The sequence below is a fragment of the Pelophylax lessonae genome, assembly GCF_965119305.1.
Source record: "Pelophylax lessonae genome assembly, chromosome: 9".
Taxonomy (NCBI): domain Eukaryota; kingdom Metazoa; phylum Chordata; class Amphibia; order Anura; family Ranidae; genus Pelophylax; species Pelophylax lessonae.
Genome location: NC_138776.1, coordinates 234,125,218 through 234,147,199, shown reverse-complemented (window position 1 = coordinate 234,147,199; position 21,982 = coordinate 234,125,218). Strand labels below are relative to the sequence as shown.

Here is a 21,982-nt window from a genome sequence, read left to right as displayed (position 1 = left end):
GTGAGTATATTGTACGCTACCCTTCTTTGATTTTAATAAACTTTTAAGTGGTAATGCACAAGGTCGGTGCGCCCTTCTCTTGTTGTTTTCTTGTAGTGCCTTTTGGATACCCTTGGTCCTGAGGGGGGCAGCAAGACCAGATGAGATGTTTTATAGAAATCCAGAACTTTGCTATTAAAGAAATGTATAGGCTTTTTTTTTTTTTTTTTTGTAAGAATCATACTTACCTAGGTGGATGCAGCATCAGTCCAATACTGCATCTGTCCCCTGGTGCCTCTAACACTGAGAACCTGTGATTCTCAATCATCAGCCCGCTGTCTGCTGAAAACGGATCACAGAAACTGCATACCTGTGATCCACAGGAAAAATACAGCCAAACAAGCTTTGGCTGTTCTTCTCCTTTAAGTCTAGTTTAGTAACTGTTTATATATATATGTATGTGTTGTGTATGTATGTGATATGTTATGATAGTGGTCCTTTAGGTTCTGCACAGATTTGAATCATACAAAGTTTTTTTTTTTTTAACCTAAAACTGTTTCTATTCCACATATTTTACTTTATTGCAAGCAGCCCCCAGTGACAGTCCATATAATATTTTCAGAAATCTAGGCGAGGTCCTGTAACTGATACAAGATGAAGCTGTAGAAAGATCAATTTCAGTTTCACGGAAAAATGGCTGCCAAGAGAGGCACTTTAATTTGACCTTTTTTTGTCATCTTGTACTCTTCCTCTGGCAGAAGGGATAAACTCTCCCAATGTAGCCTTTTCATAAGATGCCTAGAATATTCTGGATGTCCTATAAATGGAGGTCATGCTGCCTTTTCATAATGAAGGGGATCTTTATCATAATTTCCCAGCTGCAGGCCTGGAGCCCAAGCATAGACGCCAGATGAAGCAAACAGAAAGGACTGTGGGAAGCAAAGGAGAGTGATTAATGAGCCATGTTTTCTGTTCAGAAGAATCCTTGTATTATTGAATGTTACAGAATGTTGAACTGAGACTTGCACGGCAATCATTGAAACTTTGTCCTACTGTCTTTTCGTGCATTAATTGATATTGCCACACTTTTTCCATATTGGATCACATTTAGTTACAAGTTTATTTCACCCTTTGTCTTCTCTGTGCAATACAATTTACACTTGGAATATATTTGAAATTATAAAATTACTTTGTTTATTAAAAGCTATGTCTCCTACAACTGATGAATCAGCTTTAGGTGGAGACTAATGGTTTGCATCTTCCACTGGCTTCTAATATCTGTAGAGGACCGTGTCCATTATGGAGCTCTGTAAAGCAGTGGTCCTCAACCCTGGCCTACAGGGCCCACTAACAGGCCAGATTTTAGGTATTACCTTGGGGAGATGCAGACTGTAATGTTCTGGTACCTTTGGTACCCTAATTCCACTTTCCTTAGTGTATGCGCCCCACCATTCTCTTTTGGTAAGGTGCGCATACACCTTTAAGACCGATGCTGTCATCATTGAGCGCCGCAGGAGCGGCTATTTCAACTGCCGGCGGTCTCACTAACATTGTTCGTTCAACGCCGCATAACCTGCCTTGAAGCTCACATGCTTGCAAGCATACCTCGCTGTTGGAACCTCGCTGCTGATCCCTGTATCCCGCTACCGGATCACCCGCTCATACCGAACCTCTCTACTACTGCTTGCTACTAGTGATAAGTACCCCGCAGGGGAATCCTCCATAAACCTTCATACTAAAGCTTACACTATCTAGCTCTGCATACTAAGGGCTGTTACTATCATCTGCACTATCTAGATTGCTAGCTCTTGAGCCTACTAACATCTATCCTTGCACTGGGTTAGTCTCTCCTGTATGTCATCTGCTATCCTATCATCTACTACCATACATGATTGCTAAACCTATCTGCATCCTTCCTGTTACCATCTCATTCTCAAGAACATTCCTCTCAAGTGTCTGTCAACTATTGTCTCTACTTAAACCTGTCTCTTCAGCCTATCACCACTATACTACTATATACATAGATCACTCCAGGAACATCTTATTGAGTGTGTATATTTGTATGCTGAATCAGAGACTATCCACAGTGATGAGTCTTGGGAGTTGGGATTGGTATCTCAGCGTTTCTCTACATGACTACTGAGTGGAGTATTTCTGCAGCTGCAAATCCACATTGTTCAGAAAACGCAGGAGCGTTACACAGACTAGAGTACTGCAATCACTGAGCAGCAAATGATATCACCTGGGATGTATTTCAGTTATCTTGCAAATCTGGCCTGTTAGTGGGCCCTGTAGGCCAGGGATTCCCAACGTATTAGTTCCATTTCTCATAATTTATGTGTTTCAGTAAGCACACACTTTGGTTTTTATTGTGGTGTTTACCAAAAAGCAGTTTTGATATGACCTTTGTATTTCCTGTTTCAATCTTTTTTTATTAGGATTTTAAAAAACAAGAAAAAACTTTGTTGAGTAACAAAATCAGGTACAAAATAGAACTGTCATCATAGTCAATATACATTAACGGAAATTAGTGACAATAAGAGATGGAAGATGGTGAGTGGTTCGCTATGAACCCATTTAAAGTCCATAAGTAGACATGAAAAACTATATCCAAGCGGTCGACCATGAAGAGTCCAGTCTACGTATTCGGCTACACGTGGCCCGGTAACATGTGGGTCATACTTCAGATCAACAATGTATGCCCGGGGGAAGGGTCAAGTAGGACTATATCTGTCCACCCTATAACCCGGGCAGGTATTAACTATAATCGTAAAAAAAGGGCTGAGATATATACCTGGAAAATACGGACTAGATAGCCTAGAATCAATAGTATGTAAACTATTGAAGAGAATAATTGGACCATAGCCAAGAATCTGCTGTTGAAAATAGTATCATTGGTAGAAATCAACATGGATTTATGTCAGACCAACCATTTACTGTTCTGAGGAAGTGAGCTTTAATTTGGATAGAGGAATTCCTTGTGGATGTGATATACCCATATTTTCCAAAGCATTTGATACTGCCATAAACATCAGCAATAATCCTGGTAAACCACTTTAAAGCCGCAACGTATGTATATGTATTGCGGTCTTTAAAATGGCTAAAAAGAGTATTTACTCAAGAGATAAAAATATAATTCTATTCACTATTATATTACAAAACTGTGATTTTGCCACATCTTTAGTATGCCATCCAATTTTGGTCATCAATTATCAGGATGCTAACCTTACAGCTCATACATAGTGCTCAAACAGGTCAGACCTGACTCATAGCCTTGCCTTGAGAGAGAGGAGCAATGAAGCACTGTCATTTTGCATGCCTGCTCAGTAGAAATGGAGCCTGCATATTTCATGAGCAAATATAGCTTTCCTCATATGCAGATATTGTTACAAATCATACAGTAAACAGTAACACGTTGTCTTTTTCAAATATTCACACTCATAGATAATATGTACAGTTAGCTGTCCAGATTTTCAGATACATGTAAAAAAAATAAAATATATAGATTTAAAATATAAAGCAAGTATGTCCATAAAAGTAAGACCCCTTTATTACTATAATCACCATAATGTGTGGGTAGGCCCAGGAACTGAACTGCAGACATCCTATCATTGTTACATAGTTACATAGTTGGTAAGGTTGAATAAAGACACCAGTCCATGCAGTTCAACCTGTGTGGGTGGCCACATGTCTTTTTAAGCAACCTGAGAAGTATCTCTTCTCCAGAAAAACAACGTTTAATTTGTGTAGCCATTCCTCATAACTGTCATCCTCCAGTCCCTTATTAGCTTTGTTGCCCCTCTCTGGTCTCCAGTTCCAGCGCATCCTTCCTGAGGACTGGTGATCAGAACTGGGCAGCATACTCAAGATGCGGCTGAACCAGAGTTTTGTAACGTGGTAGAATTATAGTTTTATCTCTTGAGTAAGTACCCTTTGCTAATAGTCTGCTAGCCTTGCTTGCTTCGGCTTGGCATTCCATGCTTTTGCTGAGTCTGTCATTTACTAAGACTCCCAGTAGTACCTTTTTCATCCTTGATCCCCCAGATGTTCTCTCCCTAGCGTGTAACTTGCATTCACATTTTTAGCCCCAAAGTGCATTACTACACTGTTTAACATTAAACCTCATTTGCATGTAGTTGCCCATTCCTCAATTTATCAAGGTCTTCTTCTAAAGTTGCTATATAATTTTGTTCCCAAGCAATACATATAATAAAATCTTGTGGTCAATTGAACCTGCTGACATCTACCCAAACATTTGTTTTCCTTTTATAGAATATGCAAGTGAAAATATGCCATTACATGTGTTAATAAATTACTATTTTACTGCAGGAATCTGAAGATGAGGATGGATTGCCTAAGAAGAAGTGGCCAACTGTAGATGCCTCCTATTATGGAGGAAGAGGAGTAGGGGGCATTAAGAGGATGGAGGTAAGTTGCGGAATATTAAGAAGAATTTACATGTTCATGGTAAATATTGAGAATGTGCTCCTAGTATTGTACTAACTACAACATGTAGCATACTTAGCTGGCACCAGTTGTGTCAACTTGTCTGTCATTATTTGTTGTAATGTATTAAGCATGTGTAAATTTTATACATATTCAATAAAAATATCTTTTTAAATTTTAAATCATATTTCCTTCTGAAATTTTTAAGGTATTGGTACCCAAAAATCCAGATCATTTTCCATCCCCCATCCCCTTGTTCCCAGTGAGGACCCCTATACTTGGGGAGTCTGAGGTCCCACTTATTCCTTTTTCCCCATTTTTCAATACAACATGTAGCAGTTGTAGTTGGTTAGAAACATGAATGGTTTATAGTCAGCCAAATTAAAGATGCAAGATCCTGCTATTTAGTAGAACCTTGGCATTCCCAGGATCCTACAGTGAGGCTGAATGACATCACTGGCGCCTAGGTGGGAGGTGACAAGTTGTGGTCGAAGGTGAGCTACTAAATAGCAGTACATAGTATTGAATTCTGTTCTGTTCAGTTAAGTTTGCTTTGATAAACTCTCTACAGAATCTTGTAGAGGAACTATTTCACTCTGGCTCAATGTCACTGGATTAGTTTGTTACATACAGGCGGTCCCTGGGTTACAAACATCTGACTTACAAATGGAGAGAGACAACAGGAAGTGAGAGGAAATCTACCCTTAGGAGTGGAAATTTAACCCTGTAAGAGTTCTCATGGGAAAAAAGGTGTCTCCACTAACGCTTTATCACCAATCCTCATTTCCACAACAATGCAACATTTTAAAAATCGAATTGTCATAGGGACAAAAAGTGAGGGGAAATCTTCTGAATGGGGGCACAGACAGCAAAACAAACATTACAGGGGTGGTAATCCTTCCCTATGCTATCCAAAAAACATAAAAAAACATTTTTGGGCTGGAGTTACACTTAAAAAATTTACCTGTTTTGACTTACAAACAAATTCAACTTAAGAGCATAACCTTGTAGACTTCCCTGACTTCCCTACCACACCTACTGTACCCCTGGTGACTCTCCCTCCCTTCCTTCATCCTCGTCCTGCTTACTTGCCCCTTCTTCCTTCTGTCTCTCTTACCCCTATCTTTCTACTCATTTCGTCTGATTTTTGTATTTTATTTTCTTTTTTTATTTATTGCTTTTAAGATTGGGGCTTCCCCCACTCCTCCTTGTGGAGCCTTTTCCCATTGCACCTGCCTCCGTACCTGCTCAGGGTTTCTTCTGCTGAGAACCCTGCTATGTCTTGGTGAGAGGCCTGGTCCCCAAATGTGTCGCAACCCTCCTGGTTGCTTGGGGCCGGGGTTTCCCTCACCGATTTGCTGTATGTTCACCCCTCAACCCCGCAAGATTCCGCTTGGCTCCCGGGGGGATCTGGGGAAGTCTCTCCATCACTGGTTCCGCTTTATTAGCACACGTAATGGGCCTTTTCTTTGGTCGTCGTTCTTAGTTGGCCAGTAAATGCTCTTCTGTGTACTTCATTGTTATTATGCATTGTTCAGATCGATCTCTTGTTTCATTGTTGATTGCTAGTGGTTGCATTTGACAGTTTGTATTGCTTTTGTTTTATTCAAAAATAAAATATTTGAAAGCGAAGAGCATACCTACAGACCCTATCTTGTTTGTAACCCAGGGACCGCCTGTAATTACCACCAGAAATAATGTTTGTAGCCACTATGCACCTAAACTGGCACACATACCACCAAATTGACACACATACCACTGTCATATTGCAGTACTCATCAGGAGCTGCATTTCCCTAGAGGGTTCACAGTGTGGTGCTTTGCTGGACTGTTTACCGCACTTTTGTTTCCTCTGTTGGGCGGAGGGAACTCCTGCCGGACAGTATAGTTCCGACAGACTGGCTGAGGCAGCAGTGTTGTACAGAAGAAACACTGCAAAAGTGAGTAAGTATACACCAATCATTTCCCTGTATCCTGTAAAACAAAAGATTATTCTATTATTCATCATTTCTTTTGCTTCATATAGCTGACACCATTGTTGGGGTTAATATTTCAGTAATTTATACTGATGTTGGGGATTATTACTGTAGACACTGATTGTGAAATTATTGATCTTTGCAAGCTGTTGACTATACTTCAAACCTGGCAGAATAACCTTATTGTTCATTTATTACTATTATTGTAGTTTACTGTATACTAGTGATCGTCCGATAATGTTTTTCATTGCTGATACGGATACCGATATTTTAGTCATCGCGTATCAGTATCGGCCGATATTGGCCGATATTTTTGTACATTTAAAAAAAATTATTATTTTTGTTTTCTTTACAGGTACTCTTGTGGAGGGATCTGGGGGTCTAAAAGACCCCAAATCCCTCCTCTGCACATAAAAGCATTCAAAACGCCAAGTTTGGCTGTTTTGAATGCTGTCATTTTTTTTAATCTGGCGCCAGTACCCGGAAGTGATGTCATGGCATCACTTCCGGGTTTTTGCATGGAGACCCAATCAGAGCCGAATGCGGCTTTGATCGGGTCTTCAGCGGCTGTGCAGGCTGGTTACCCAGGTCTTCCGGTGGGACGGGAAACCCGGGCGAGCCATGGAAGGCGGCAGGAGGGGGGAGACGTCCCCTCCTGCTCCTTGTAATGACAGCCGAGTGGCTTCTCTGCCGCATCGGTTGTCAATACAAGACAGCCAACCATCGGCTATGGACGCCGGTAGCGGGGTGATGCCTCTAGCTGCACTTTCCTGAAATATCGGCAATATCGGAAACCTCAGGGGCCGATTCTGATATATCGGGGAAAGTGCATATCAGCCCTCGATATATCAGCTTTGCCGAAAATCGGTCGATCACTAGTTTATACCACAATTTTAAATATATTTTTGTGACTTTCATGACTCTCAAATGTCTTACAAACATTTTTTAGCACACTAGGCTCAAAAGGTTGCCTAACCCTGGCTTAAAGGGAAAATAATGTAAAAAGGTTACCCTACAAAAACCTGGTGTGTAAGATATCTGCATCTCTTGCTATGTGCCATGCTTCTAGAAGCACAGTAGTGACTAGGGATGAGCTTTGGGTTCACAGAGAACCCATCTGGAGTTCACAAACTCAGCGAACCATTGCTGCTGTTCACCACCATAGCAACCAACTACCAGTAATGCACTTCCTGACCTCTGACCTTAGGTCAGTTAGCTTAGAATGGCTTATAATATGGGCTTTGTTATGTGCTAGCCAGTCACTATAAATAGGCAGGGTTTCTAGGAGCCAAATTGACAATCTGCTTAGCTGTGATAGGGAAAGCTTAAGAAGTGTTGCTGATAAACTGCATAGGGACAGATTAGTGTAGGCACTGTTCTACTAAAGTAGATGTAAAGCCTTCACTGTACATCTATTAGGGAGCAAAATGCTGTGTATCATGAGGAATTCGGGGAAGGGGAAGGGAAACATTTTTGCATCTTAATGCTGCTGATGTGCACCCGGCAGCTTTAGCGTATTTCTACATGGGCTGACCCAACAGGCTGAATGTAAATTTTTAACTATAGGTCATAACTACTGTTTTTTTGCTGACTGCGTTTTTGTGTACATAGTGTGACCTGAAGCCTACATACGCTTCACCTCCAGTGGCGGCTGGTGCTCGGTAATTCGGGGGGGGGGGGGGGGTCGGAAAACCAATGCACCCCCTCCCCCGACGGTCGGTCGGCAACACATTACCCCCCCCCCGGCTCGGTTGGTCGGTTGGCAACAAATCCCCCCCCCCCAAACGGCCTGCCTCCTTACCTCCTCACCTCGTTCTTCCTCCTGTCTGAGCTGGAAAGTGCTGGATGGCTAAGCCGCTGTGCTTCTCCTCCATCTGTGTGTCTTCTGCCTCTTCCTGGCCACTGGCCAGTAAGATCGCTTCTTCTTTTGGCCAATCGGGAAAGGGGTCTCACAGCCCTCTTCCTGATTGGCTGGGAGGAGAGTAAAAAAAAAAATCCCCTGTTGGAATCCATGCGTCCAGCTCCCTGCATGTAGATTAGGGGGCCGGATGCATGGATAGGGGGGAGCGGCGCCCCTGCATCCCCCAAAGATGGGCCGCCACTGTTCACCGCTAACCAGCTATACTTGTTTTTTCACAGGGCATACTTCCTAATTGTTGCTGGCTGAATTTTTTTTTCTTTTAAGTTTTTTTTTCATTGGTATATTATTTCTGGGCAATGTACAGTACATCAGCACAGAAGCCTATTTTCTTTAATTTGGGAAAGCATGTGACAAAGTGATTTGCAGGCGGGAGATTGCGGTAGACAGGAGAAGAGTTTACATAGTTACACAGTTATATAGTTAGTCTGGTTGAAAAAAAGTTCACCAAGTTCAACCAATAGAAGGGAAACAAAATTATACAATCCTATATACACAATCTTATACCCATAGTTGGTCCAGAGCAGCCTTTCTCAAAATTTTCAACACAGAGGAACCCTTGAAATAAATTTCTGGTCTGGGAATCCCTGATAAAAATTAAAAATCTTCAACTCATGACACATTAGTGAGACAGTGGGAAGAATGCTCCTTACTCTTGTCATCATTGGGAAGGATTACCCCTTACAGATAGCTAAAAGGAACAAAAGTGTCATTGGAAACTTATCTCAGAGGCAGAAACTGCCCATTGCTCAAGGAACCCCTAGCTACTTAGGGTTCAATGGAACCCTGGTTGAGAAACCCTGGTCCAGAGGAAGGCAAAACACCCCAGCAATGCATGATCCAATTTTATCCAGCAGCGTTTTCACTCTGAAACGCGTAGTGCCAAAACAAGAATGTTTATATCAATATCACCAGCTGTATGACATTTTAGTGGTTAGGTTAGCATCTTATTTAAGAAACTATGCTTGAATTGCAGTGCTGGGGTACACCTGCTTAGGTTATTTTCCTGTATGCAAAGATCTATACAATATCTGTCTGCAACAGTTGATTGATAGCTAGCTCTTTAATTGTTAACTCCTAAGCTACTACTCAAAGATAAAATAAAAGTTAGATATACACCAGTTATGTTATCCTCCACCAGCCTGTTATCCTCCAAAAAATGGCTGCCCAATTTACCCTGCTGTTTTCTCTGCAGTATCCTTATCTGCCACAAGCATTGGATTCACAAAGCAAAGTTAGCTGGTGCATTTATATAACTGCCAACAAAAGTGGGTGATATATTAAATTTCTGTGCCCAAAAATTTAAATAATGTAATTTTCACAGAAAATTTGCACATGATAAAATGATGCGCTCATATTGTGTGACATAAAAATACATTGATTGTGGGTTTCAACTAACCATCGGGCCTAATATGATTTTTTAAACATTTATCATTTTTTTTTAAATAAAAAAAAACACACACAAAAATAGCACTGGCAGCAAAAAGGTTAATTGTCATACTGACTGGCTCCCATTAATCACCCATATATGGATTTTTTGATCCTTTGTACATTATTCTTTTTTAAATTACCAATGGATAAAGACTTATGTAGCACCCTCCTAGATAGGTGCTAGGTAAAGTATTGTTTGCTCCGCCTGCTTATCAGGGGAGCCTGATCTGTTAGTTATGCCTGTTACATGTGTCCAGGTGTGAGTTACTTGGTCTGAGGGAGTGTCCCCACTGTATCCAATAGGGGAGCCTGTTGGACAGTGGAGGAAACCTGGCCAGTGGCAAACGGCTTCTGTGGCAGTCTCAGTGGGGGGGCACCACTGCAGTGCATCCTGGGATTGACCATAAAAGCTAGGGACACATGTGACAGGACGTCTTTGGCGGGAGGCAGAGTCCCAGGAGGAGGGTGATGGCTGTCCCTCTTCCTGCTGTCTGAGAAAGGTGGTAACTGGCAATCGGCCTAGTGAGCCAGGTGTGGAGCTGAGCCTGAAGGATCCTGGAAAGCTGACAGTGGAGTCCTCTGGGAAAAACAGTGTCCGTGAGTACCGGTGGGCCTGCCAAGGGGTCTGCCCAGGAAGGGGGACAACTCCAGAGAAGTCAGGGAATAGAAGGTCAGCTCACACAGTTAGCAAGAGTAAAGGGGGTGCCAAGTATAACCCTGAAGAGTAAGGGTAAAGGGGGTACCAAGCCCCCTGAAGAGTAATTCACTAATACATCACTACAGTGGCAAGGTGAAGCAGCAGCCTTGCCACACTCAACATAGCTAAAAGTCCTCAAGTTGTGCATAGTTCATTCAGTTGGAGTATCCCACTCATCCCTTCTCCCATCCCAAGTTCTACAATAAAAAACAACAAAAGCTAAATCCCCTGGACTGTTTCCTGACTGAGCCAAACATTTAAAGCATTAAGAATTGATAAGCGTTGCTATGGGTAACCCAGGGGAACCCGCTTCAAGCAGCTCCCAAGTAGTGCTACACTTAGATTTGATGGCTTCATATGACAAATCTCTTCATTGATCTGCTTTACTACTCCATTATATGTGTTAGTTATTTCCTGTTCCACATTATTGGGTACTTTGAGTGGGACTTCCACAAAGTTTGCATTGCTTTCCCTTTTTGTGTTTGTTTCATCAGGGCAAAGACAACCTTACAATGAAAAAAATTATTATATATAAAAAAAAAAAAAAATCTGCACTTACAGTTTTTAAAAAAAACCCTAAAAAAAACACACCCTAATACCACTGCTTGCCTGTCTTTTAATAGAGGGGATTTCCTAAATCTAATGGCAGTTATGGTAGAAGAGGGGGGGGGGGGGGTTAAATATGTGATGCAGTGACGTGTTGCAAACACAGGGAACCCTTGGTTGTTTCAGTAAAAAGTATTCCCTGCCAAAGCCCCACTGTGGAAATGAGCCTATTGCCTTAGATTTTCCCATAATATGCCTCCAGTATGGGGGGTTCCAGTCACAATCAGTAAAGAGTTCCTTTGTACTGCATCCTCAGATTTTTGGGCTCACTCTGGGGTTATGGCGGTAGATCCCCCAGATTTTTCCCCTTTTTTGGGGGAGAAGTAAAACATATTCCCCATATTCCTCTGTTGTCTTCCGCTGCCACAGGGTTTTCCATATGCTGGTGGAGGACAATGATGGCATCCTGTGTAAAATAATGATGGCAATTTACAAAAAATTATCAAGATGTATACTGGAAACTACAAACCAGTCAGCCTAACATCAATAGTATGTACTGTAGAATATTTCAGCAAATGGTAAAGGACAGAAATTTATCTGTGATAACAGTATCATAAGCAACAACCAGCATTGATTTTTGAAAGACTGTTCTTGGGGATCTGATTTTGCTTGTAGATCCCAAACTGTCATGCATTGAAAAGGTCATACATCTAAGAGATATATAAATAATTCTACCCTGACAAGACAGTTTTGGTCACCAATCCTCAGGAAAGGTGTTACCTTATTATTAAATAGGAGGATGGGGGATGGGGGATGGGGGACCTCAGCTATGAAGATTGATATAGATTAAATTACAGTTATTCATTCTGAAAAAGCAGCGGTTAAGAGGAGATAGGATTACAATGAGCAAATATATCAAAAATGACTTCAGTAACTGTTTACTCCAATGTCTCTGAAGAGGGCATATGACTATGATTAGAGGTTAGAAGAAAGGAGGTTTAACTATAGATTGCGGAAAGGGTTCTTTACTAGAAGAGTGTAACGCTCCTGCGTTTTTATATGGTGTGGATTTTCAGCTGCAGAAATAGTTCCACGTCAGTAGCCATGTAAGAGATATGCTGAGATACCATTCCCAACCTCAATGACTCATCATGTGTGGAAGGTCTTATTTCAGCCAGTAAATACACACAATTAGCAAGCTGGTTCTTAGAGTGACTTTATGCATGTGGTAACACAATGATGAAGGTTGAGGGATAGGTTGAGTGGAGGTGGTAGGTGATAGACACTTGAAGGTGAGACAGTAGCAGATGGATGCAGGAAGGTTTAGCAATGTTGTATGATAGCAGATGATAGAATAGCAGGTGGACATACAAAAGAGATCAACCCAGTGCAGAAAAGTAGCAGTAGTCTCAAGAGCTAGCAATCTAGTTTATGCAGATGTGATAAACAGTCTCTACTATGCAGAGCTAGATAGTGTAAGCTTAGTATAAGTTTATAGAGAATTCCCCTGCGGGGTACTTAGCACTATTAGCGATACAGCCGAAGGGTGGTTCAGGAGAGGCGGATGATCCAGTAGCGGGATACAGGGATCAGCGCAGCGAGGTTCCGTCAGCGAAGTAAGCTTGCAAGCATGGAAGCTTCAAGCAAGGTTAGCATCCAGATAAGGGTGTTTGAACGAACACATGTGAGTGAGAACCGACGCCTTAAATAGCCATCTAGTCCGGCGCTGAGTGATGACAGCTCCAGTCTTAAAGGTGTATGCGCACCTTTCCAAAAGTAAATGGTAGGGCGCATACACTTGTGGAAAGTGTAATTTAGGGTACCAAAGGTACCGGAACATTACAATACCCCCCCCTTAAGGCCTGCTCCTGAAGGCCTCTGGAGCTGGTTTGTCTGGGTATCTCGCATGAAAATTGCGGATTAATCTAGGGGCATGTATGTCAGAGGTGTTTAGCCAGGTGTCGTCTTGGGGCCCATAGTTCTTCCATCTAACCAAGTACTGAAGTCTTCTTCTGTAGATACGAGAATCCAGAATCTCTTTTATCTCGTATTCTTCTCCACCTTCAACTTGTACAGGAGGGGGAGGTGGAATATTAGGCCTTATTCCTTGATCCGGAACATGGGGTTTTAGTAGCGACACATGGAAAATGGGATGGATTTTTAGGTCCATTGGCAATGTAAGCTGCACTGCAGCTTTTCCAATAAGTTTCTTGATTGGGAAAGGTCCCAAGAACAGAGGTCCAAGCTTTTTGCTAGGGATCTTCAGTCTCAAGTTTTTTGTTGAGAGCCAAATGAGGTCCCCGATAGTATACTGTGGAGAAGGTCTTCTACGAAGATCATAGTACTTCTTTTGTTGACTGTGAGCGTGTGCAATGGTAGTATTTAGTAAACCCAGAGAATCCTTTATTTGGGAAAGATAGTCTGAGGCTACTGGGTTATTTGAAGGAAGGATGCGTGGAGGGAGAATAGAGGGATGGAACCCATAGTTCAAGTAGAACGGACTCTGCTTGGTTGTACTGTGAGTTGCGTTGTTGTAGGCAAATTCTGCCAGGGGGAGAAGATCCAACCAATCATCCTGTTGGTAAGAAGTGTAACAACGTAAATACTGCTCGATGCATTGGTTGACTCTTTCAGTCTGTCCGTTGGTCTGCGGATGGTAAGGAGAAGTGAGCTTCCGCTCAATCCGTAGTATGTGACATAGTTCTTGCCAGAATTTAGAAATAAATTGGGATCCACGGTCAGACAAAAGAGTTTTTGGGATACCATGTAATCTGAAGACATGTTTCATCAGGAGTTCTGCCGTTTGTTTGGACGAAGGTAGTCTGCGAATAGCAATGAAATGTGCCATCTTTGTCAGATGGTCCACTGACACCAAGATGGTATTAAATCCTTTGGAAGGAGGCAATTCTACGATGAAGTCCAATGACAGAACCTCCCATGGAGTTTGGGGTATTGGTAGACTGCATAGTAGACCGGATGGTCTCGTAGTGTCAATTTTGGACCTGGCACAGACATTGCATGAAGAGACAAATTTTTGTATAGATGTTTTCATGTCAGGCCACCAGAATTGCCGAGAAATCAAATTGAAAGTCTTTGTCATACCCATATGTCCTGCCATAGGCACATCATGCGATAATTCCAAGATCTTGGTGCGTAGGGTAGGTGGTATGTAAAGTTTGTCGTTGTAGTAGAGGAAGCCTTCTGCATCGGTAGTTAGTTGTGGTGGGGGTGAATCCAACCTTATACCATGCAGAACCTCTTCCTTCAAGGAACGGACAACTCCAATAATGCGTTTGTGAGGTATTATAGGAACGGAAGGAATTTCAAAGTAGTTTTCTTCAGTTAGTCATGATAGTGCATCCGCCTTTTTGTTCTTATCTGCAGGTGTGTAGGTCACTAGGAAGTTAAACCTTAGAAAGAATAGTGACCATCGTACCTGTCGAGGCGAGAGAGTTTTGCTAGTCTGAAGATATTGGAGGTTTTTATGGTCGGTGTATATAATTATTGGTAATTGGGTGCCTTCGAGTAAATGTCGCCAATTCTCCAGAGCCAATTTTATAGCAAGCAGTTCCTTCTCACCCACGGGGTAATTTATCTCGGGACTGCTCAGGGATTTAGAAAAAAAGGCGACTGGATGAAGTGGTGAAGTGGGGGTAGGTCGTTGGGAGAGTATTGCTCCTACTGCCAGGTTTGACGCATCTACCTCCAGAATGTATTGGAGGGATGGGTCTGGATGGCGTAATATGGGAGCGGAAGTAAACCTTGTCTTTAACAAGTGGAAAGCCTTATTTGCTTCTTCTGACCATTTAAATGGTATTTTTATGCTAGTGAGCTGTGTGAGGGGTCTCACAATAGCAGAAAAGTTTTTTATGAACTTCCTGTAGAAATTTGAAAATCCCAGGAATCGCTGTAGCGCCTTGCGTGTAGTTGGTGTAGGCCAATCCTGAATGCAGGATATTTTACTCATGTCCATCTCGATTCCTGTTTTGGATATGATGTAGCCTAGAAAGAGTACCTCATCTTTATGGAACAAGCATTTCTTCAGCTTCACATAAAGATTATGTGCAAGCAATCTCGATAATACAAGTCTTACATGTCTTATGTGTTCAGACAGGGTCCGTGAATATATAAGTATATCGTCCAGATATACCACAACACAGACATCTAGTAAGTCTTTAAAAATATCGTTTATAAATCGTTGTAAAACTGCAGGGGCATTGCATAGGCCGAATGGCATCACAAGATATTCGAACAATCTGTATCTAGTTCTGAACGCAGTCTTCCACTCGTGTCCATCACGGATTCGAATGAGATTGTATGCTCCTTTCAGGTCTAATTTTGAAAAATAGGTAGCTCCACGCACCTGCTCAATGAGCTCAGGGATAAGCGGTAGAGGATAGCGATCTTTTATTGTGATAGCATTCAATTTCCTGTAGTCGATGATAGGTCTGAGACTTGAATCTTTATTGCGAACAAAAAAGAGTCCTGCTGCTGTGGAAGAAGTGGAAGGTCTAATAAAACCTTTTTCCAAGTTCTCATCCAAATAGGTTTTGAGATGGGCAAGTTCATCCTGTGAAAGAGGATAAACATGACCGAACGGCAATTTGCTATTTGGGAGTAGATCAATGCTACAATCATAGTCTCGATGAGGAGGTAATGCTTGAGCATTTTTCTCAAGAAAAACCTCAGAAAGATCCTGATAACATAGTGGTGCAATCTCATCTGTCACCACAGACAGAATCTTCCCGGAAAACGGGAGGTTACACGTTTCCTCGCAATAACAAGAAGGGAAGGTCAAGGACCATTTCTTCCAATCTATGGTTGGTTGGTGTGTGTGCAACCAGGGAAGTCCCAACACAATGGGAAAGTGGGGTGATGGTATTAAATCGAAGGTAGAAGTCTCCCTATGAGACTCGTTAATAGTGACTAGAAGTGCTTGTGTCTGATCGGTGATCGGACCAGAGGATAACGGAACACCGGTAATAAGACTTACTGAGACAGGTTTGAGTTTAGAAATAATAGGAATTTTATTTAAAGCAGCAAAACATATATCAATATAATTTCCACAAGATCCTGTGTCAATCATGGCCTTAGTAGTAATCCTGTTCTGGTCCCACTGTAATGTCAAAAAAACAGAAATGTAGGGGTTAGTGAATGAAGTTGTCAATCCTCCTAGAGAGACATGTGAACACTCACCCTTCTTTTTGTTGACTAGGGGACAGACGTTTATCTTGTGATCCGGGGATGCACAGTACAAGCAGAGATTTTCATTTCGTCTTTTGGCTTTTTCCATAGTTGATAGCGGTGGGCGTATGGTTCCTACCTCCATAGGAACGCCCAGACTCCGAGAGGAAACGGATAATGGCATTCCCATCTTTTCAGCCTTTCTTTCTCGTAGTCTTCTATCTATGGTGATACTGAGTTGTATTAATGCATCCAGGGTTTTTGGCGAGCTCGTCCTTAACGGCTTCTGATAGGCCAAGCCTAAATTGGGTTTTCAGAGATGCATCATTCCATTCTGAATCAAGGGTCCATCTCTTGAACTCTGCGACAAAGTCTTCCACAGGCCTCCTTCCTTGTTTCAAGGATCTTAACTGAAGATCAGCAGTACTCTGCCTATTGGGGTCATCATATAGGCTAGTGAGCTCTGCCAGGAACAAGGCATAGGAGTTGAGAAGCGGGTCGTTTTTCTCAAAAAGAGAATCTGCCCAGGCTCGAGGATCGCTTGATAGGTAAGAAATAATAGTACAAACCTTAATGTGATCAGTAAGGTAGGTACGAGGTTTTAGCAAAAAAAGTAACTCACATGCGTTTTTAAATTCGCAAAATTTTTTGCGATCGCCTGTAAATACCAAAGGGGGATTTATCTTGGGTTCAGGGGACTGAGCAGAGGTAAGTTGTGTCAGTCTAATTACCTGCTGCGACAGAGCCTGATTGTCTTCTTTTAATTCAGCAAGTGCGTGTATTAACGCAGATACTTGCTGTTTTAATTGTGTCACCTGAGTGGTTATTTCTGGAACTATTTCTGCTGAATCCATTTTTTGGTTCGTTCAATCTGTAACGCTCCTGCGTTTTTATATGGTGTGGATTTTCAGCTGCAGAAATAGTTCCATGTCAGTAGCCATGTAAGAGATATGCTGAGATACCATTCCCAACCTCAATGACTCATCATGTGTGGAAGGTCTTATTTCAGCCAGTAAATACACACAATTAGCAAGCTGGTTCTTAGAGTGACTTTATGCATGTGGTAACACAATGATGAAGGTTGAGGGATAGGTTGAGTGGAGGTGGTAGGTGATAGACACTTGAAGGTGAGACAGTAGCAGATGGATGCAGGAAGGTTTAGCAATGTTGTATGATAGCAGATGATAGAATAGCAGGTGGACATACAAAAGAGATCAACCCAGTGCAGAAAAGTAGCAGTAGTCTCAAGAGCTAGCAATCTAGTTTATGCAGATGTGATAAACAGTCTCTACTATGCAGAGCTAGATAGTGTAAGCTTAGTATAAGTTTATAGAGAATTCCCCTGCGGGGTACTTAGCACTATTAGCGATACAGCCGAAGGGTGGTTCAGGAGAGGCGAATGATCCAGTAGCGGGATACAGGGATCAGCGCAGCGAGGTTCCGTCAGCGAAGTAAGCTTGCAAGCATGGAAGCTTCAAGCAAGGTTAGCATCCAGATAAGGGTGTTTGAACGAACACATGTGAGTGAGAACCGACGCCTTAAATAGCCATCTAGTCCGGCGCTGAGTGATGACAGCTCCAGTCTTAAAGGTGTATGCGCACCTTTCCAAAAGTAAATGGTAGGGAGCATGCACTTGTGGAAAGTGTAATTTAGGGTACCAAAGGTACCGGAACATTACAAAGAGCAGTTAAAATATGGAACTCCTTCCGCAAAGCAAGTGGTACTAGCTAGCTAGCGAGCGTCAACAACTTCCAAAAACCTTTAGATGCCTTCCCCAGGAACAGATAAAGATCTAGGGGAATTGTTAGCGAAAAATAATGATATACACACATATAGGTAGTACTGCACGGACCTGTGTCTTCTTATCACCTCCTTTTACACTCTGTAATTTGTGATGCCTGAATACGGTGTCTTTGACGATGTGCTTGAGAATTGTACTGTTCCATAACACCATATACAGCTTAACAGCATCTCCCAAGCATGTAATTTGAAGGACTGGCGATTTTTTCATGTTTTTCTACAAACCCAATTCCAAAAAAGTTGGGACACTGTACAAATTGTGAGTAAAAAAGAAATGGACTAATTTACAAATCTCATAAACTTATATTTTATTCACAATATAATATACATAACATATCACATGTTGAAAGTGAGACATTTTGAAATGTCATGCCAAATATTGGCTCATTTTGGATTTCATGCGAGCTACATATTCCAAAAAAGTTGGGACAGGTAGCAATAAGAGGCCAGAAAAGTTAAATGTACATATAAGGAACAGCTGGAGGACCAATTTGCAACTTATTAGGTCAATTGGCAACATAATTGGGTATAAAAAGAGACTTTAGAGTGGCAGTGTCTCTCAGAAGTCAAGATGGGCAGAGGATCACCAATTCCCCAAATGCTGCGGTGAAAAATAGTGGAGCAATATCAGAAAAAAGTTTCTCAGAGAAAAATTGCATAGAGTTTGAAGTTATCATCATCTACAGTGCATGATATCATCCAAAGATTCTGAGAATCTGGAACAATCTCTGTGTGTAACGGTCAAGGCCGGAAAACCATAGTGGATGCCCCTGATCTTCGGGCCCTTAGACGGCACTGCATCACATACAGGAATGCTACTGTAATGGAAATCCCAACATGGGCTCAGGAATACTTCCAGAAAACATTGTGGGTGAACACAATCCACCGTGCCATTCGCTGTTCCGGCTAAAACTCTATAGGCCAAGAAAGAAGCCATATCTAAACGTGATCCAGAAGCGCCGGTGTTGTCTCTGGGCCAAGGCTCATTTAAAATGGACTGTGGCAAAGTGGAAAACTGTTCTGTGGTCAGACGAATCAAAATATGAAGTTCTTTTTGGAAAACTGGGACTATGCGGTTGCATGAGTGCGTGTGGCATGGGCAGCTTACACCTCTGGAAAGGCACCGTCAATGCTGAAAGGCATATCCAAGTTCTAGAACAACATATGCTCCCATCCAGATGTTGTCTCTTTCAGGGAAGACCTTGCATTTTCCAACATGACAATGCCAGACCACATACTGCATCAATTACAACATCATGGCTGCGTAGAAGAAGGATCCGGGTACTGAAATGGCCAGCCTGCAGTCCAGATCTTTCACCCATAGAAAACATTTGGCGCATCATAAAGAGGAAGATGTGACAAAGAAGACCTAAGACAGTTGAGCAACTAGAAGCCTGTATTAGACAAGAATGGGACAACATTCCTATTCCTAAACTTGAGCAACTTGTCTCCTCAGTCCCCAGACGTTTGCAGACTGTTATAAAAAGAAGAGGGGATGCCACACAGTGGTAAACACGGCCTTGTCCCAACTTTTTTGAGATGTGTTGATGCCATGAAATTTAAAATCAACTTATTTTTCCCTTAAAATTATACATTTTCTCAGTTTAAACATTTGATATGTCATCTATGTGGTATTCGGTATTCTGAATAAAATATTGAAATTTGAAACTTCCACATCATTACATTCTGTTTTTATTCACAATTTGTACAGTCTCACAACTTTTTTGGAATCGGGTTTGTAGAAGTTGGATTAGTAAAGAAAGTACCCTCTTCCTGTTGTATTTTTACAAACCATTGGCAGTGCCCAGCTTCCTTTTTGTCAATAGTTTGAGTTATTATATAGTTAATTTGGTGGCTTTCGGGGGATTTACTCACAGCCGCCTGTAAATCTGAAAAGCCAACTGCCCACTTTCAAATGGAAGTGATTCAAAGGCTGTGCAGCTTCCTGGTAACTGCCATTTACTCCTCTGTGTATGACTCCGCGATGTTTCCCAGGCTTCGTGCGCCCATTGGCAGGGAGGAAGATCAGTGAACGTCTGTTCTCAGTACAGAGACTCATGATATAGTTCAACCAATAAAAATAAAAAAATACAGTTCATTTGGATCTTCTTTATTTCACTAGTTTGTTGCTCAGTACATTTGTGTTGTCTCTTGGTAAATATATATGTATAGCACTGCCCCCATGGGGAGCTGCTGAGAAAGGATTCCCCTGGATTACCCATAGCAACAGTCTGTAAAAGTTATCCTCACTTTACACTTGACTCAGTCAATGAACAGTCCAGGGGATTTGGTTTTTTGTTATTTTTATTTTATAATGGGATGGGAGAAGGGATGAGTGGGATACCCCAACTAGCAACTATGCACAACTTGAGGACAACTATCCATAGTGTATGCGGCAAGGCCGCTGCTTCACTTCTGCCACTGAGGTGAAGATTAATTGGTGAACTGTACTTTAATGCCCCGTACACACGTGCAGATTATCTGCAGACTTTTGTCTGCAGACTTACCTTTTCTATGTAGTGCAAGGGCCTGCCGGATTGCATACAAATTGAAAGTGTTTAGGTTTGACCTCATATTATATGGTTTTGGTAAGTCTGCAGATAATCTGCACGTGTGTATGGGGCATAAGCTTCTCTTCGGGGTCTAACTTGGCACCCCCTTTCTTACTCTCTGTGTGCGCTGACTCTTGTCCACTGACTTTCCCTGGAGTGGTCCCCTTCCTGGGCAAACCCCTGGCAAGCTCCCTGGTACTCACAGACACTGTTTTTCACAGAGACCTCTGCCACTGCTCCACCGTCAGTTCTCCTGGACGTCACAGATCAGCCCAAAACTCTGGCTCACCAGGCCGACTGCCTGTGGCCACTTTCCATGCTGACAGGAAGAGAGACAGCCGTCACCCTCCTCCTGGGACCTGGAGACATCCTGTCACATGTGCCCCTGTCTTTTATGACCAGTCCCAGGATGCACCACTGTTGTGCCCTCCCACTGGGACAGTCACAAAAGCCTGTGTGTCACTGGCTGGGTTTCCTCCACTGTCCAACAGGCTCCCCTAATAAAAACATTAGAGACAATCCCTCAGAACAAGTGAATCACGCCTGGACACATGCAACAGGCCTAACTAGAAATCCTGCTCCCTGATAAGCAGAAGAGCAATCCAATGCTTTTACCTAGCACCTGACTAGGAGGGTGCTACATATAAATGTACTTGTGACACTGATGGCTACAGTCCTAGTGCTTAACAGTAGATTATTTATGTCTATCTGTTCTTTAGTGTTATGATTTCTATCCTGAAACTCTTCAAAAGAAATGTTTTTAAAGTGAAAAAAATTAGTACAATTGAATAGAAAACCTCCTCTACACAATCCTATAGCCCCAGTTGATCCAGAGGAAGGTAAAAAAAAATAAAAGCATGGTCCAATTTGCTCCAATAGGGGAAATATAAATTCCTTTCTCATCCCTGAATGAAGCATCTTGAAGGATGATCAATTTGTAAAGGGACCACCTACATTGGCTCTCGGTGCTGTTTTTGAACCGGCACCTTTGCTACTCTAATTAAAATTTCTAGCTGAATATCTGCTGAGCTTAACTGCTCAGACCCTTTTATTGGCAAATATGCTCTATAAGACAGCAGGACAGAAGATGTATTGTTTATGTGACAGCTGTTGTAAGACCCTGATTTTCTTCTAAGCATAAATGCCACTTAGAATGTTTCAGCAGCTGCTGAAGCTGATTTGTTACTCATGAACCAACTCTTACTGTATGTTCAAAGCTTGTAATGGACATTTCAATTTGGATTACAAGCAGACTATATAACTTTCCCATAGTTATCTGATAGCAGAGTTGGCTAAAGCATAGCATATTTGTTCACACCAGCCCGTTCTGCTGAGGTGGATGCACATTAACCACTTCTGGACCGGAAGATTTTTCCCCTTAACCTCCCTGGCGGTATGATTGCTTTCCGATTTTAGGTGCTAAAAGCGGTACCATTATTTTGCATGTAATTCTT

The 21,982-nt window shown here is 42.1% G+C and overlaps 1 protein-coding gene across 1 annotated transcript in view; it reads left to right on the top strand.

Moving 5' to 3' along the window:
• Positions 1-21,982, top strand: part of ANTXRL (ANTXR like) — a 237,486-nt gene that overhangs the window by 198,127 nt on the left and 17,377 nt on the right. The window contains exon 15 of the mRNA XM_082268219.1: positions 4,309-4,407. Coding sequence (XP_082124345.1) covers positions 4,309-4,407 — 99 coding nt within the window. The remainder of the gene's footprint in view (positions 1-4,308; positions 4,408-21,982) is intronic.